The sequence below is a fragment of the Lasioglossum baleicum genome, chromosome 9 (assembly GCF_051020765.1).
Source record: "Lasioglossum baleicum chromosome 9, iyLasBale1, whole genome shotgun sequence".
Lineage (NCBI taxonomy): Eukaryota > Metazoa > Arthropoda > Insecta > Hymenoptera > Halictidae > Lasioglossum > Lasioglossum baleicum.
In genome coordinates this window covers 18112121-18128593 of record NC_134937.1, presented here as the reverse complement: position 1 = coordinate 18128593, position 16473 = coordinate 18112121, and the positions used below count along the sequence as shown (strand labels likewise).

The 16473-nt window shown below is 39.0% G+C and overlaps 2 protein-coding genes across 4 annotated transcripts in view; both read left to right on the top strand.

Annotated features, from left to right (window-relative positions):
- The first annotated feature begins 42 nt into the window (after positions 1–42).
- On the top strand, positions 43–12126 carry LOC143211889 (uncharacterized). The gene is made up of 16 exons (XM_076429986.1): positions 43–348; positions 415–644; positions 1779–1939; positions 2166–2375; positions 2971–3245; positions 3395–3527; positions 3659–3879; positions 4427–4436; positions 4959–5133; positions 6791–6917; positions 7279–7520; positions 7659–7819; positions 7957–8169; positions 8863–9137; positions 9898–10030; positions 10170–12126. The coding sequence occupies exons 1-16, from the start codon at positions 317–319 to the stop codon at positions 10386–10388; spliced, it is 2817 nt and encodes a 938-aa protein (XP_076286101.1). The 5' UTR covers positions 43–316; the 3' UTR covers positions 10389–12126.
- A 199-nt stretch (positions 12127–12325) lies between these two features.
- The window catches only part of Y-h (yellow-h), a 23882-nt gene continuing 19734 nt past the window's right edge, over positions 12326–16473 (top strand). For 2 of the 3 annotated variants that reach the window (XM_076431298.1, XM_076431300.1), the window contains exons 1-2: positions 12326–13670; positions 15735–15964. In XM_076431298.1, the coding sequence (XP_076287413.1) occupies positions 15742–15964 (223 nt within the window). In that variant the 5' untranslated portion in view covers positions 12326–13670; positions 15735–15741. The remainder of the gene's footprint in view (positions 13671–15734; positions 15965–16473) is intronic. The other variant, XM_076431299.1, reaches the window with a different exon arrangement.

The following is a 16473-nucleotide window of genomic DNA, read 5'->3' as shown; positions in this document are numbered from 1 at the left end:
GTATCGTGAGTACACTGCAAAACCGCGCGCGATTATTATTATTTCATGTTAAATTTGCGAAAAAATCATCAATTCTCGAGACGATCACAAACGTTATAAAATTGAATTTACAATTTTTAAAATAATACAGGCAACCCTTGAACTAAACGATGCATCGCGATGCTTAAATTATAAGAAAATTCGTACAAAATGATGCTTCGATTGTGCAGGTTTTGAAACTTATTTTTTTTGTTGACAATTCTAAGAACAATTTGCACAGTTATCTCGAATAAATTTATTTAACACGAAGCTATTTTCTAACTTGATAAACAGGGGCATGGGAAGAGTTCGTATTGCTGATTCAGCGAAGTAATTTTTCTGCCAACGCTTCATTTACCGTTGATACAAATTGTGATCTTGAACGTCAATTTTCAGAAACATGTTCGCGTCATGGTTATTGGCTGTTTGCATCGTCGGTGCAGTTTGTCTGCAAAGCCAAATGTCTGCATCTTTGACGGTTCATAACCACCGATTACGACCAGTTTACGAGTGGAAGTACATAGATTTCTTATATCGCAGCAAGGCACACGAAGCAGCTGTGAAGAACGAAACCGGCTATGACAAGAAGAAGAATATTCCTATCGATGTCGCCAGGACAATTCATGGTAAAAAATAATTTTACTTTCGTACAAAACGGATTACACAATTTATATTCTACACGCGATCAGAGAAAGTTGTCAAGACTGTGTAGCACCCAGGAAGTGTGGGTCCCCAAGAAAATGTAGTGCTGTTTCGACAAAGTGTGTGTGGGGGTCAAGTGATAGAGTGACATTAAATGAAGAAATGCATAAGTAGCATAAAATATTCGAAATTGAATGAACCCTTAGCAGCACTCGAATGGTGATTTTCTGAAGAGATTCACCGTTGAAAATTGTTGTACCATTATACAAAATATCGTGTTTACGTTATTAAATGTGCTGCTGGTATCTAATCGATTAGTACACATTTAAGTATATTGTATGAGGTACATATTATACCATCAATGTCATATCCATAAAGTGAAAAGAAATTATACATACATATAGAATGGAATTATTGGAGGTCGGAGGAAATGTTTAATTTTCGAGTTAGAATGGGTCTGAGTGCAAAGGGTGCTGTGAATGCAAGAGACATTGAAATACATTTACATTTGGAAACTTTGCCCCATGACTGCTCCGAAAATATTGTCACGCAATTCTCAATCCTTTATAGCCGGAAAAAGGTGGTACACGATAAATGCAAAAAGAAGAAATATCCCCTCCACTGTAGTAATCTGATCTCGGCACGGGTATATCACTCTGTGAACCACTACTACTAATGCGACGCGAAGAGTCGCAGTCGCCGCGCTGGCACAGTTCAAAGGCCGCACACGTCCTCGCAATGTAATCCCAATATTAAAATCTTTTTTATTATTACTTTTATTACTTCATGAAACTTTCACCAATATATTTGTGGCATCTTTCCGATTATTTATTATTAATTTCAACTGTATTTAGTGGTTTAATCGATGATAAAAGTTTCGGGCGCAAGGAAGGACAGCGTATGGCGTATGGCGTATGGCGTATGGCGTATGGGAAAGAAAGAGACCCGGTCTCGGTGGTGACTCTCTTTACACGCGCGCTGTCCTTCTCGACGTTCGGCTCGGTCTATGAAGCTGAAAAAATAATAGTTTCCGTCTACGAACTTTGCAAACGAACCTCCCCGAGGCTTTTGCGATTATAGAGGATTGACTGTACTGTATGTAATCTTATGTTACATAGGTAGGACATTCGTTACCATACCAAGAGACAAAGGCGTGCCCTCATGTTTGAATACCGTATCCGATCAACACGGTGATGGCGGCCCACTTTTGAAACCATATCCCAATTGGGACGCGGCTAAAACGGATTGTTCTGGTATTTACTCCGTCTATAGAGTCGCGGTGAGTCTAACTTTAAAATTAACGAAACCAAAAGAGAATTTCATCTCGGTTTAAAGAAAATTAATATGATAAGATTACATTATTTATCAGACTCCCCGTCTTCAGAATCTTCTTCGCGAGTCTGACACAATATTGTAGGGCAAAGGGTTAATAATTTCTATCCAGGAATCAAATATTACCGGAAACTGTGCGTACGGATTATAGTATGTGTTTTTATTCTTCACAGATCTGCATGAACGTACTGTATGTGGTGGACAACGGGCAATCCAGCGACGGGGTCCAGGTTTGTCCACCCCGACTTTACATGTTCGATCTGGTGACCGACAAGATATTGAAAAATCTGACGATACCAATGGACGTCGCTACGAACACCACGACAAATACGGGGCTACTAATCACGCCTATCGTCCCTTGTTGCAACAGCAATGACCGCAACGTAAGTGCATAAGTTTAACTTCCGTACCGGATATGTTCAGTACAGAATTGTGCTAATTCAATTACATCGTAATTCAATTACACGATTGAATTACATTGTATTTCAATTATATAGTAATTCAACTACGTTGTAACTGAATTATGTGGTACATAATTCAAACCTTTCAATTAAATCAATTACTAAGTATTTTAATCAGATGTGTAATTGAAATACAATATAATTAAAATACAACTCTCCAAATTATAGCCCAGAACATTGAAGAAGTGCGATATATTTTTATATTTTTCTTTCATATACTTGTTTGCTGTCTATTGTTTATGCGGCGCGGCCCGGTCACGCGATGCGTTTCGTCTCGTCGCGTCGCGTCGTGCACGTGTCGTGCTTTTTCCCCTAAATGCGAGCCAATTCCCCTGATCTGGCGAAATACATATACATAGTCTAGAAGAGTAGTATTTGTTTGGTGCGAGGTGGAAATAATGTTAGATTAAAAATTCGACTTTTCAGTTGTACATACGCATACATATGTATACCAGTTAATTTCGTTGAAACGTTGGTGTAGTATAATTAATGAAATCGTTTGTCATGGTACGACAAGGTTTATATAGCGGACGTCGCAGGCTACGCGATAGTCGTTTATCATCATGCGACCGGAAAATTCTGTCGGGTGACAGGGGGCCCACTCAACTACGATCCAAAGGCAACCACTTATACGATCGAGAATGAATCTTTCGAACTCAAAGATGGTGTCGTTGGCATGGCCTTCTCTTGCCCACGCCAAACGCTTGCCCTGAGCCCTATGAGTTCCTACAACCTAGTCTTCATCCATCAAAGTGACCTCGATAATTCGTGTGGTGATGTACCAATGAGGAAGTAATTATGACCTTGATTATCTTTGACAAGAATCTTTGACACCTGAAGGAGCTCTAGACTGTCTAGACAGTCTAGACAGATGTTCTTCTTTTTACAAAATTTTTAGTGCAGCAAAAATTGAAGTCTTGATCCATTTTTGTATATTTCAGCTTCCAAGACATTCTTCCTACTCAGTCGAGTGCCAAAGCGATCTCAAGTCGAGGCATCTTATTCTTCGGTCTTGTAAATAGTACATCGATCGCATGCTGGAACGAGCGTCGGCCTTTAGTGCAAGATTATATAGTTAGTAAAACTATCAGAATAATTATTAAAATCAAAAACTGGAAAGCGTTTGCTCGAATACTTTCTTACACAAGGAGTGTATCGTACAATGATTTACAGATTATTCTTATAGCACGGTTTTCAAATTGCAGAACATAGTTGCTCAGAATCGTGAACAGTTACAGTTCACCTCCGGCATGAAAATCGAACAGCACATATCTTGGATTGGGTCAGAAGAATATCTGTATGCTCTTTCGGACAGGTATCAAAAAGCAGTGGGCGGCACCCTGAACGTGAACGAAATTAATTTTCGAATTTTGCGGGGAACTGTGTCAGAGTTGGTACATGGCACGAGATGCGCTGGATATTTTGAGTAACATATGTGCCCCGCTTATAAGCTAGCGAGATACTTATATGTATACATATACATATGTATATTGGAAATAAATATAATTTGTACGGATTACCTTTCCCTTCTACGAAGTAATATTTGCGACGAACATACGCAGCAGTGTCCAAAATTGCATATTCTAGATACACTTTTAGAATATAATTGGATTAGAGATCTTTCTTCAGGATCAAAATTTTCTGAAACTATTTATTTCTTCTTCACCTGATGATCACTTTAGTAAGTTGATTCGCTTCGAGGATTACATTCTCCTGACTTTTTACCGTTTCATGGTTTACGCACTCATTGGATATACGTACTTAGCTTGTTAAGAAACAAAATCACATTTTCATATTTAGCTACCACGTTACACGCATACATACGTATATCGTATCTTTAAGTACGTAGAACTGACAAAAATTTGAGCAACAATAAAAATATACACAATTATTATGTTGAATAAACACGTATTATGTTGAATCAATTAATGCGTGCGGATGTTAATGGTTTAAAAGTGTTATTTTGTATCTAGAGTTTACAATGTATATTTTTACGAAAAAATTAGATGGCAAGGTGGCCAAAAGGGAGTGCTCGTTAACATCATTAGCAGAAGGAATTGTTATAAACATTAAACGGTCAGAAATAATAAATTTATCTGTGAATTGTATCGAATAAATATTAATGCGTGCGAATGTTCATGGTGTAAAAGTTATTCCGTATCACGAATACTATTAGCCACTTTGACTAAAAAATTAGGTGGTCAGATAGCCAAGGGATTACTTGTGGACATCGCTGTAAAATGGAATTGTTATAAACATTGACTAGCTGGAAATAATAAATTTTTCAATAATTGTCACGGCGATCGACATCGATCGATATTCGGCGGAGTGGGGGGCGCCGCTCGAGCTCGGCGGCTCGGCGACAGTCGGCGAGAGCTCTCCGTCAGTCAGTCAGTCGGGGTGGGGGGAGCGGCGTGAGTGGACGTGCTGCGGGACCAGGAAGCGCCAGGAGGCAGTGATGCCAAGGCTGTGGTACTGTGGTACTAAACCATACCCCCACCATAGCCTACTATTGCCCCTACGTATCCTTTCCAACACGCCCGCCCGCGCGCTACACTCACCAGCGTACCTCTATGGATAGTAGACTATGTAAACCATAGTAGACTATGGTGGAGGTATGGTTTAGTACCACAGTACCACAGCCTTGGCATCAGTGCCAGGAGGACCGGAGGGACCAGAGGTGGACCAGAGGTGGAGCAGAGGTGGACTAGAGGTCATCTACAGTTACCCTGGCCTACCTTCAACTGTTCATTCAAGGAACAACGGTAAGTTTGATTACTAATATTTGTCAAAGCTTCCTTTGTCTTATCAAACTTGTCCTTCATACTTTTGAAATATTCATCGAGACTTTCGATGAAGATTATTGAGTCTTCTTCAAATTTATCAATTTTATTCTTTGTAAAAATTACATTTTGAGCACCCCACTCGTATGCAGGATTATAATTGCTCTTGTGTGAGCTGCTTCGTTGGTTGTATTCGCACTCGTGTGCAGGATTACAATTGTTCTTGTGAACTGGTTCGCTGATTACATTCGCACTCGTGTGCGTGATTTAATTCCGTAGTTAACTGCATTGTTTTTGTTCTAAATACGATTAGTCTGTTTCAGCTAGATTACAACAGCCGGCTGCTAACGAAGACGACACACACGGAATGAAGAGGAAGAAGACTGCAGTGTATTTTTAAGTTACTTATATTTGATCTACATATTAAGATTGTATATCTTCAACGTTGTAAGTGTGTCGAGTAATTACTGACTGACTCCCTTCGGGGTCTCTTGTGCAGCAACCTCCTCGTGTGGTGAGACCTGGGCAATCGGTATTATCCTCTATTTGTAAGAACTTCTAGTGTCTTATTCTAATAGTTGCACATTTAATAAATATGTCGATTTTCAATAAATTCTATTCCATTATACCTATATTGTGTCTTCCACAACATTTTGCAATTTTACCTTCCTTCAGAACAAAATATATGTATTATTCAACTGTGTTTCACGGCGGGCGTGAACAATGTCATACAATATCGTCTGGTTCTATTTAGGTAAAGAGACACGAGACAGTATTTCGTCGGTGATAGTATTATAAGGCAATTACAGAATAGGTAATGTGAGCAGAATGCTGGGTTATACAAAAAAAAATATACATTGAGCATAGTGCAACAACTTCATTTCGTCAGATAAATATTGATTTTATGTAATGTTCCAAAAATAAACACGTCGCTAAATGAAATTGTCTTCGACAATCGCGAGCGAGATGTTTATTATCATAAATTAAAAAATTCATTTTATGGCCTGCTACTTTTGTTTGGAACGAATTGCGAAGATATTCAAGGAATTTGGAAACATTATAATTAGACTCTCTTCAACTTAATAAAATGATAGGAGGAATAAATGGATTTTTATTCCACTTCTGTCTCTCGCGAATGATGCAAAATAAAAAATGTTTGCATTGATTGCAAGACGCAGCAGGAGCCAAATAGAAAGTTCTTTCTTCTTTTAATTGTCCTATTAAGCAGAAATTAATACACCGATGTCTTTAAATCGTCGTAATTCGTCCACTGCTTTAAATTGCACGTGCCCGTTTTTGTCATAAATGTATATGTATAGCGATGACTTGCCAAAGCTTCTACCACTCTTGGCAAGCCTAGCTAGAGGGTAACGACTCATTCGTCTTTTCAAGAGAAACCTCATAAATTATATCGAACATAATTCATTGTACGTTGCATCATATATGTTACATGTTGAATATGCGAATATTTAATTCGGTTCTTCCTGCTGCAATATTATACATATATCCCCTACGTTATTTGTATATTACCTTATCATTTTTCGAACTGAGAAGGTCGGCGGCATTGTGTCGTCATGGAGAATATGTATGTACACATACATATACCCCTGTTGCCGTTTCTCTGCCGCATTGTTCGTTGCTCGACCAGCTTGTCTAGTATTGCGTGGAAAGAAGGCGCATTGTAAGTAGATTTTTACTTTTACACTAAAATCCACAAAATCCACGCAATTATTTCGTATAAAATCTGCGAATAAATCAGCACCTTTGGAGTCGTAAACCTAATTTTAAAAGTTTTAAAACAATACAGGCTGCCCTTAGAATTAAACGATGCATCACGATGCTTGGATATAATTATAAGAAAATTCGTGCAAAACGATGCTTCAATTGTGCAGGTTCGGAAACTTGTTTTTTTAAACAATAATTCTGAGAACGATTTGCACAGATAACTCGAATAAATTTATTTAACACGAAGCTTCATTTTAACACTTCACCACTTACCGTTAATACAAATTGGTCTTCAAAGTACATACATACATATTCAGAAACATGTTCGCGTCATGGTTGGTGTTGGTGGCTGTTTGCGTCGTCGTCGGTGCAGTTTGCCTGCAGAGCGGATTGGCTCAAGATTTGAAGATTGATGATAACCACCCATTGGACGTAGTTTTCAAGTGGAATTATTTGGATTTCTTATATGAAAACGAGGTAGAAGAAGAAATTATCATGGAAATCACCGGCTACGTCCCGGAGAAGAATATACCTATCGACGTCGACGTGGCACCAGATGGTAAAGTAATTTTACTTTCACGCAACACGAATTGTTTATATTGTTTATAAAATAAGAGAAAGTTCAGACAATTTATAGACAAATTCAGTTCTCGACGTTGATCGCACAATTTTACATATTATGTAATCTCTTACGCAGGTAGGGTATTTGTGACCATATTGAAAGATGTTGGCGTACCGTCATCTTTGAATACCGTGTCCGATCAACGTGGCGATGGCGGTCTACTCTTGAAACCATATCCCAGTTGGGACGTAATTAGACCAGATTGTTCTGGCATTCACTCCGTCGTTAGAGTCGCGGTGAGTCTAATTTCAAAGCTAGAAATGTACATGATTTCTCTGATGAATCTGTGAAAAAAAATTAAGAAGGCAGTGCCAAGAGTCAAATAGTACCCCGGAAACTGTACGAATTAGTGTGTGTTTTTATTTTTGCACAGATCTGCAAGGACGTACTATATGCGGTGGACAACGGGCAAATCGGCGATGTCCAGATTTGTCCACCCCGACTTTATCTGTTCGATCTGAAGACTGACAAGATATTGAAAAATCTGACAATACCAACCGATGTCGCCGTAAACACCACAATAGCCCAGGGGCAGTTGGTCACGCCTATTGTCGATTGTTGCGCATCCAATGGAACCAACGCGAACGTAAGTTTAAGGCGGTAGACTCGTTTCCAGGATTCCAAGGGTGCGTGACTCGCGTTCTCATTTCCCCGTAAATAGAAAAATGGGGTTTTTCAGTAGTGAAAAATCCTAGATAAAAGACCGATCTAGGGCGATCTCTCGCCCACGAAAATTCTATTTTTCGGTTTACGAGGAGTAATGTGCATTATTCGGCAGCATGTACAGTGTGTACAGTTACTCGAATTAATATTCGAACGCTCCACAAAAAAGACGATAACTTTTTAAATATATTGTACTATACGATTCGAACTGTTTCGGGAAGCTAGAGCGATTAGTTTACTACAGGATGTGAAAAGAATTTGTTTCAAAATTAGCAATTGATAATTCGGCAGCTCGAATTTGTCATGTTTGATAGATTATAACTCGATAACTGTCCATTATTGAGCTTTGTGCCCGTTACGTCTTTTGTTCGGTAGATCATAAGCTACAACATACATAAAAAATCCAACTGATTTTACCGGGATAGATATTCCATATGATTAGTACTACGGGGTTCTTTTGAATTCATCTCAACAATAGAACTTATTTTTTATGTGTAAGTAAATGCGTTCATCTCCTGAACCAAGACATATGTAGTTAGTTTCAGTTGTACCCGTAATTTCGTTGAATTGTTGGTTTAGTATAATTATAGAAATTGTTTGTTATATGGTACGACAGGTTTATATAGCGGACGTCACGGGCTACGCGATAGTCGTTTATCATCATGCGACCGGAAAATTCTGTCGGGTGACAGGGGGCCCACTCAACTATGATCCAAATGCAGTCACTTTCACGATCGAGGACGAATCTTTCCAACTCGTAGATGGTCCCGTCGGCATGGCCTTGTCTTGCTCGAGCAAGAAGCTTTACATGAGCCCCTTGGTATCCTACGACTTAGTCGCCATCCGTCAAACGGACCTCGACGGAACGTGCGGTGACGCACCAATGAAAAAGTAATTATGACCTCGATTCGACCCCTGCACGAATCTTTGAAACCTGATCAAGGTCTAGAATTTAGAGCTTCGTCTAGAGTCTAGAGTCTAGACACTGGTGTTCTCCGCGAGCTTTTTGCAAGTGCTCCGCGAAATTCCGCGAAATTCCGCGAAATATATTTAATATGTTTAATAATATATTTTCTGAAATATACAATTTACTTCTACACGGGATGTTTTTGTTTGTTTTTTGGATAATTCATTTTGGTGTTGCGCAAATTTTTCATATATGTAATCACAAGTGGTCCCCGACTTCAAAAAGGTTAAGCTTACAACTGGTCTAGACTCTAGTAGACGGAGAAGCTCTTCTCTATGTATACATAGATATACATAAAAATGCAGTCCTGACTCATTCACTCACTCACCGATCAACGGCCAGGCTAGCACTAAAACCTTGTATGAGGAATATTTTATTTGTGGTCGGATTAGCTTGAAACTTGGTCTTAATGCTCTTTGATATATTATACATAATTAATTAAACACCTATTTCGGCATTTAAAAAAATTCAACCCCTAAGGGGTTGCAAAGGGGATGCAACGGTTATAACGTCTACATATACAGGGTGTTCACCTGCAGATGGGAGAAAATTGAGGGGGTAGTTCTCTCAACGATAATATAAGACGAAAATGAAGAATAAAAAAATTGCGATTTCGGCCTCGTCTTCTTATCAATTTTCAATACCGCAAAAATTGAAGTGGTGATCCATTTTTGTTTATTTCAGCTACACCCACATTCTACCTACTCAGTCAATTGCCAAAGCGATGTCACGTTTAGGCGCCGTATTCTTCTCACTCGTAGGTAGTACATCGATCGCATGCTGGAACGAGCGTCGGCCTTTAGTGCGAGATAATATGGTTGGTAAAACTAGAATATGTAATTATAATACTAAAATCAAAAACCAGAGAACGTTTGCTCGAATTTTCTTTCCTACACAAGGACTGTACCGTAGAATAATTTACAAGGTATGTTGATAACACGGTTTTCAAATTGCAGATCATAATCGCTAAAGATTCCGAGCGGCTACAGTTCGTCTCCGGCTTGAAAGTCAGACAGTCTGGGACCGAAGAACATCTGTGGGCTTTGTCGAACAGATTTCAAAAATATGGGAACAATGACATGAACTTTACGGAAGTCAATTTTCGAATTTTGCGAGGAACTGTGTCAAATTTGATATCCGACACGCCCTGCATTGCGCCATTTGTGCTCGGATAAACCTAATTGCCACGCGGTCACGAATATGCCCTGCTTTTTAACATACACTTCGCTTAGTGCTAGCGAGGTACTTAAACATATTCTAAATGAAGAAAAACATTGAATTGCGAAAAAGCTAAAACATTGCAATTTATTAGTTATTTAAGGAAAAGGATATGCTTCGGTTAAAAACACCGCATGAAAAAATGGCTGCCGCGGTCATTATTACACCGCGCATAATGGAATTGAAAAAATTTGAGCAATAAAAATACAATAGAAACGTATGCAATATGCTTTGGATTAGTGAGTTTCACTAATTCTTTCACGAAGTCTTAAAGAATGGATATTTCTTTCATTAGAAAGAAGAAATCGTTTGAAATTCTAAATTCTCGCGAATCCGCGTGAAATTCGACGATTTTCGAGCTCAAAGCGATACCTCATTAGTAGACTGCGGATCTTTATGCAAAATAAAAAATATCTGTACTGATTGCAAGACACAGGAGCCAAATATAAATTGCTTTCTTCTTTCAATTATCTTATTAAGGTGAAACTAATACAGTGGTGGCCTTCAATCTTTTTAATATGTCCATTGTTTTAAATTGTACGTACCCATTTTTGTCAAAAATGCATTAAATCCGCAGTCTACTACTAATTAGAGAAACCGGCGCGCGGCGCGGCGCCGGGAAAATTGCCCCTCACAATTAGAGTGAGCCCCGCTCTACCCGATTGGCAACTATCAATCATCCTCTCCGCGTTCGCTCAAATCGCTTGCGCAATCACGTCGTCCCGACAAAAAACTCTTCCTCGGCTTGTTGACATTGCGCAATCGTTACCCCGCTGACCATAAGTATCCTCGCTGACCGAGAAATTGGATCAGTAATTTCGCAACGGCTCCGGTTTGACTTTATGCAAAGTAACGAAGCTGGCACCCGGTAACGGGGCTCCCGGACCATTATCGAGCTTAGATCACCGGGCGAGATTTAAGATTGTCCCTTCGGGCTCCTCGATCTTTGGCTATATGTATAAGAGGCAAGCTCGATAGGCTAGCCGCTCACAGTGATTCTTTCCAATGCCTTACAGTACTTTCTAGCAAATTAATTTATTAGTTGTCTCATTTAAAGAAGCTTTCGCTTCTTTAGCACTAAAGAACTACCGAGTAAGAAATATCATTATGACAAAACTGCATTTATTCAGACATCATAGAATTTTTATTGTAATATATGTGCATCAATATACCGCGATAGAAACCACGGGTGATCTGAAAAACTCGTAGCTTCTCTGAAAGAATGCACGAACAAGTTTAATTTCGATTGCTCGCCGCGCCGCGCGCGCCGGTGTGAATAGTGATCAGAAATTAATTAGGTAACGTAGAAGACCGCGCAGCTCGTAAAGAAGCATGAAAGGCAATGCTCTCGCCCAACGCTAATTTGCAGGTAACTACCATACTGCTGCGTATGTTTATTCAAACGTACACTTTCGAACAGTTTGTTACGCAGAGGTGGGTTTAAGAAGTACTGTGGGGTCATGTCCAGTTAACAGTCTGAGAAAGAACATGATCTCTCTGAACATTTCTTCTGGAAAAATGAGTAGACTCTCTTTCTGAACGAGTACATTATTTAAAAGCATATCGCACAATGTATAGCAGTTTTTTTTCAATCGATTGAATATGAATTATTTGTAGCAATATGTACAGTGAATTAAATATAAATTAATTACAATATTTTTTCAAGAGAATTTAATGTATTACTTATGGCAATTTTTATAGTGAATTAAATATTAATTATTTATAGCAGTTTTTACAGCGAATTGAAGGTGAATTACTTTTACAGTAATTCTTTGCACTAAAATGTCGAAAAATGGCTGGATAACAGTAAATTCTTCGGAGCTCTGTAATCTGAAAACTTTATAATTTTTTAAATTTTTTACTCACAATCAGCTCTGACGAGTTTACTTCTACTCGGGCATTTTTTAAGATCTATCAGCAAAAGAATTAGTACAAGTAATAGTACCATATACATGTTTTTTTCAGATTGTTATCCAGGCACAACACCCCAATAGATCGAAGATAAAAGAGTTTGATTGACTGTTTATAAAAATGGTTATGTTATCCTTATTTAATTGACGTGCACAGTGCACAGTCTGCCGGATCGATCGTTAATGCGATTTAGCTGTAATTGATGCACTGATAACGGGGCAGGTGGGGGTCGTTGCATATAAAACAAACAACGGCAAGAAAAGCTACCGCGAGCGCACAGAAAAACGTTCGTTTCTGCTTTCTCGGTTCGGTCGGATCGTTCAAACCGGCACGGCGCGCGGCGAACGGTCCTCGAGTGTCAGTTCGCGGGATTAAATAATCTTGGACAGTGGTGCAAATCGCTCCCGCACAGTGTTTATCTCTAAAGATTTCGTTTCGAACAATCTTAACTTCTCAACTAATTTTTTATTCGCAGAATCGAGATAAAGAACTTCGAGCACGGAATTTTCAATTCCTAACACAAAACAGCGAATTTCAGTTTTTATAACATATAAAAATGCAATAATGTAACCTCTAACTTCCAACACGAAACACCTAAATCTCGATTTTTATTTTATTGTATAATACAATCTCTAATCGGTTTTAGTATGTAACATAAAAGTGCAATAATTTTGTGACACGTTATTATGTGTATGTGTATGTGTATAATAAAATAGTTGTAGAGTTGGCACTATTGTCATACACACATACACACACAGCGAAGTAAACTGTTAACGGAGTGGAGAAACGAGAAACAAGGAAGGGTCTGTCATAATTTACATATGTGTCTAACAGCATGTTCCTACTTCTAAGATAAATAATAATGAATTATACAATAATTTGTAGTACTTCACACATCTCAGTGGACGTTTGTTATTGACATGACTGCTAACGTAACTGCGAATATTTATGCATTAATAGCAGATATAAGATAATAAACCAATAATTATATCGAACAATTCAATTAAATGCTCTACTGTAACGTTGTTAAATTTTTAAAAGAAGTTTTTTACTTCGCAGGAAGATACGCATTGTGATTTAAAAAATGGCGTAGTTTCTTCCGGCAAGTGCGGCGAATAATCGCGGGAGTCGAGTGAATAAATTAACTACATATTACTTTCTTTATTTGCAAGATTCCACGAGCTCGAGGCGTTTCGAAGAGGAAGCGGCTCGCGAAACCGAAAGTGTTCCCGATTCCCGATTTCCGGTGGAAAGCGGCATTTATGTTAAATATCGAACGGTCTCGCGTCATTTGCGGGCCGAGTCATTGGAACCAGAGACTATCCGAGGTACATAACACGGATCATTCTAATCCCCCTCGAGACCAGCTCGACGGCCGGGCCGTGAGCTTGAATTTTGCAATCGAATCGCACTCTCGCAGATCTTGGCCGTGTAACTGTCCTTTCATTGCAACCAATTGCTCGTTGTTCCCTGTAATTTTCCGCCCGGGTGAAAGCACACGTGCCAGTCACTCTCCGGAAGCTGAAAATCATTTATCGCTGACAATTTACACAATCATCTATCTCTCGCTGTCAATTCGCAATCATTAATTACGATGCTGGTGCACGATTCCCTTTGAATTTTTTCGTATTTTATGTTTCGGATTTTATGCATTTATGACAACAATGGGTACGTGCAATTTAAAACAACGGAAGTATTAAAAAGATTTAAGGCCACCAGTGTATTAGTTTCACCTTAATAAGATAATTAAATGCATCGGTGCATCGGAAAAATGCAACTGCACTTTTTTTAAAAATGGAAACCTACATTTTTGACTGCACCAATCGATGCAGTTTGTTGTGCTCTACGTAGAAGCATACTCTGCATAAGTATGCCCTAAACTTATTCGTTAGGAAGTTATCGAAGCTAAAAGTTCTCTGATTTATAATAGAAGATAACGTAGGTACTACCTACGTTAAGTGCATAAAATTAGTTGCGTAGTATGCACCGTCTGATGCCATTCAACTTTTTCTTATAACATTTTCCTCTATTCCCGACCGTTTAAAGAGGTAAGCCTGTTCCAGTTGCATGGGGCACCCTGTAGACTGTAGACCATTTAACGTACGATAAGCAGAGTCCACAAAAATTGTAATAAATTTCAACCCGAGATTTATAATCAACGAGAGTACCTAATAAAAATAGAACAAATGAGAATGACACGTCTGTCGTCTGTTGTAATTTGTAATGTACGAAGCAAACAAATAGATTAATGCTCGAAAAATAATTGTGCAACCATTCGACTCGGCATCGCAGCGAAGATGGCAGAAAAGGTTCTCTCTTCGTTCCAGTTCTCCGAAAGTAGACCATAAAAGTCGAGTCATTAGGCGAATAAACGGCAGAAAATTCTCCGAAAGGCAACGTCGCGAATCCGAGTGACGAATGTGACGAGTCAACTCGTCTTCCCTGATTAACAGGTTAGGGGACGCAATCGGGTTTTCGAGAAAGTGTCGTGGAAAAACGCGTTACGACGTAACTAATTATACCGCGCTGCCATTCAAGGTGGAATTTCATAACATAGCTGCGGTAACCAGAGTAGAATTTTGTTCCCGATTAGGGAAACCGTGGATCCGGTGGTGTATCGAGGGCTCGGGCTCGGGCTCGGACTCGTCCACCGATTATATAATCGCGGCTAGAGCCAAATTCGATTGGAAAAAGCGATCAGGAAGCGAGCGATTGACTCGCCTACAAGCGAGTGCTAGTCAATTGCTTTGACACCGCAACATGAATATGTATCCCAAAATGGGCGTCTTATATAATTACCAAGTCTTTGAGAAGCGTAATGACTTGTACATTTGCAAAATGAGTTGCGTAAAATTCAGAATTTATTTCGTTAAACTGCTTGGCAAAGATATGACTAAAATTTTTTAACATTAGTTTATTCGAGGTCGCATTGACAGCTTTGGTTGTTAGCGAACATTTTTATTTTTAGCAGTAGGAACAATCTAGTCATTTGTTTGATGATTAACAAATTTGGATCTGAACTTGGATGTTTAAACATCATTCTGAATATTCCTGACCGTTTAGGAGATACAGCCTATTCCAGTTGCGTGGGACACTCTGTATAATATAGGCTTTGAATTAGTTTCTTTATTTCAGCTCTATTTTCAGCTCTATTTTAATGAATTTTCCATTGATTGCAAATGAGGGATGAAAGATAAGAACATTTTTATTGTTCCGTAACAAATTTTATTGACTGTTCGAATACTACTCTATGCATAATAGATAGCTATAAAGTTTTATTGAACAGGAATATTTAGAGTGTAAAATAAAACCATTTGCGGTGTCCTTTAAATAATATCAAAGAAGGGGAGTGTGTGAAGAAAATCATTGAAGAATTATTCTAATTTTCGTAGAGATGCCATGACGGTTAAGAAAAGGAGGAGTTTCGAACCGGAAGTCGGAGTGTACGGTCAGCGGATGAACCAATGGACGTCGATGAAATTACCGAAACGATCGAATGGCTATTACTACCTGTCGCCGAGTCATTCGTTCGTCTACAATTGGAACGATGCTGATACTCTGAGGTACAACCATGACTGTCTGCAGCGGAAGATGCTAAAACACCGGGGTCTATCCAGCACAAGTAAGTCAGTTACACAAGCATAATTAACTACTATGTTAATTTTATGAACTACCAAACAGAGCGGCAGGAAGACTATCGTTGTCAGAAAATTTGAATGTTATTTACAACGCATAATTCCGCATTGGGAATGCGTATGAGGCCGGAAACGACTGCGTACCGTTTCACCATGGTAAAATTAAAACAGTCCTTGCAGTGTAAAAACAATGGCGGCGACCAGTCAGTGTGTCCTCGTAAAAATATGATTATGGCTGGCTGTGTGATGCCGTAAAGAAAATTGTTTTCCGCAAAAGAACGCGCGCGCGTGCGCCATTGTTCGAAACATTTTTCTGTTTCTTCGGAGCTGCAAGAAGCGTAGCAATTTGACGTTATGCAATGCACATAGTTCTCTTAGATTTCGTGGCTCAGCATCGGCACGTGCTACGTGTTGTTATTAAAACGTTATCGACCAATCTATCGATATTGGTGTTACACACGCGTAGCAAACGTACTTTCTAAATGTCTGCTGTCGT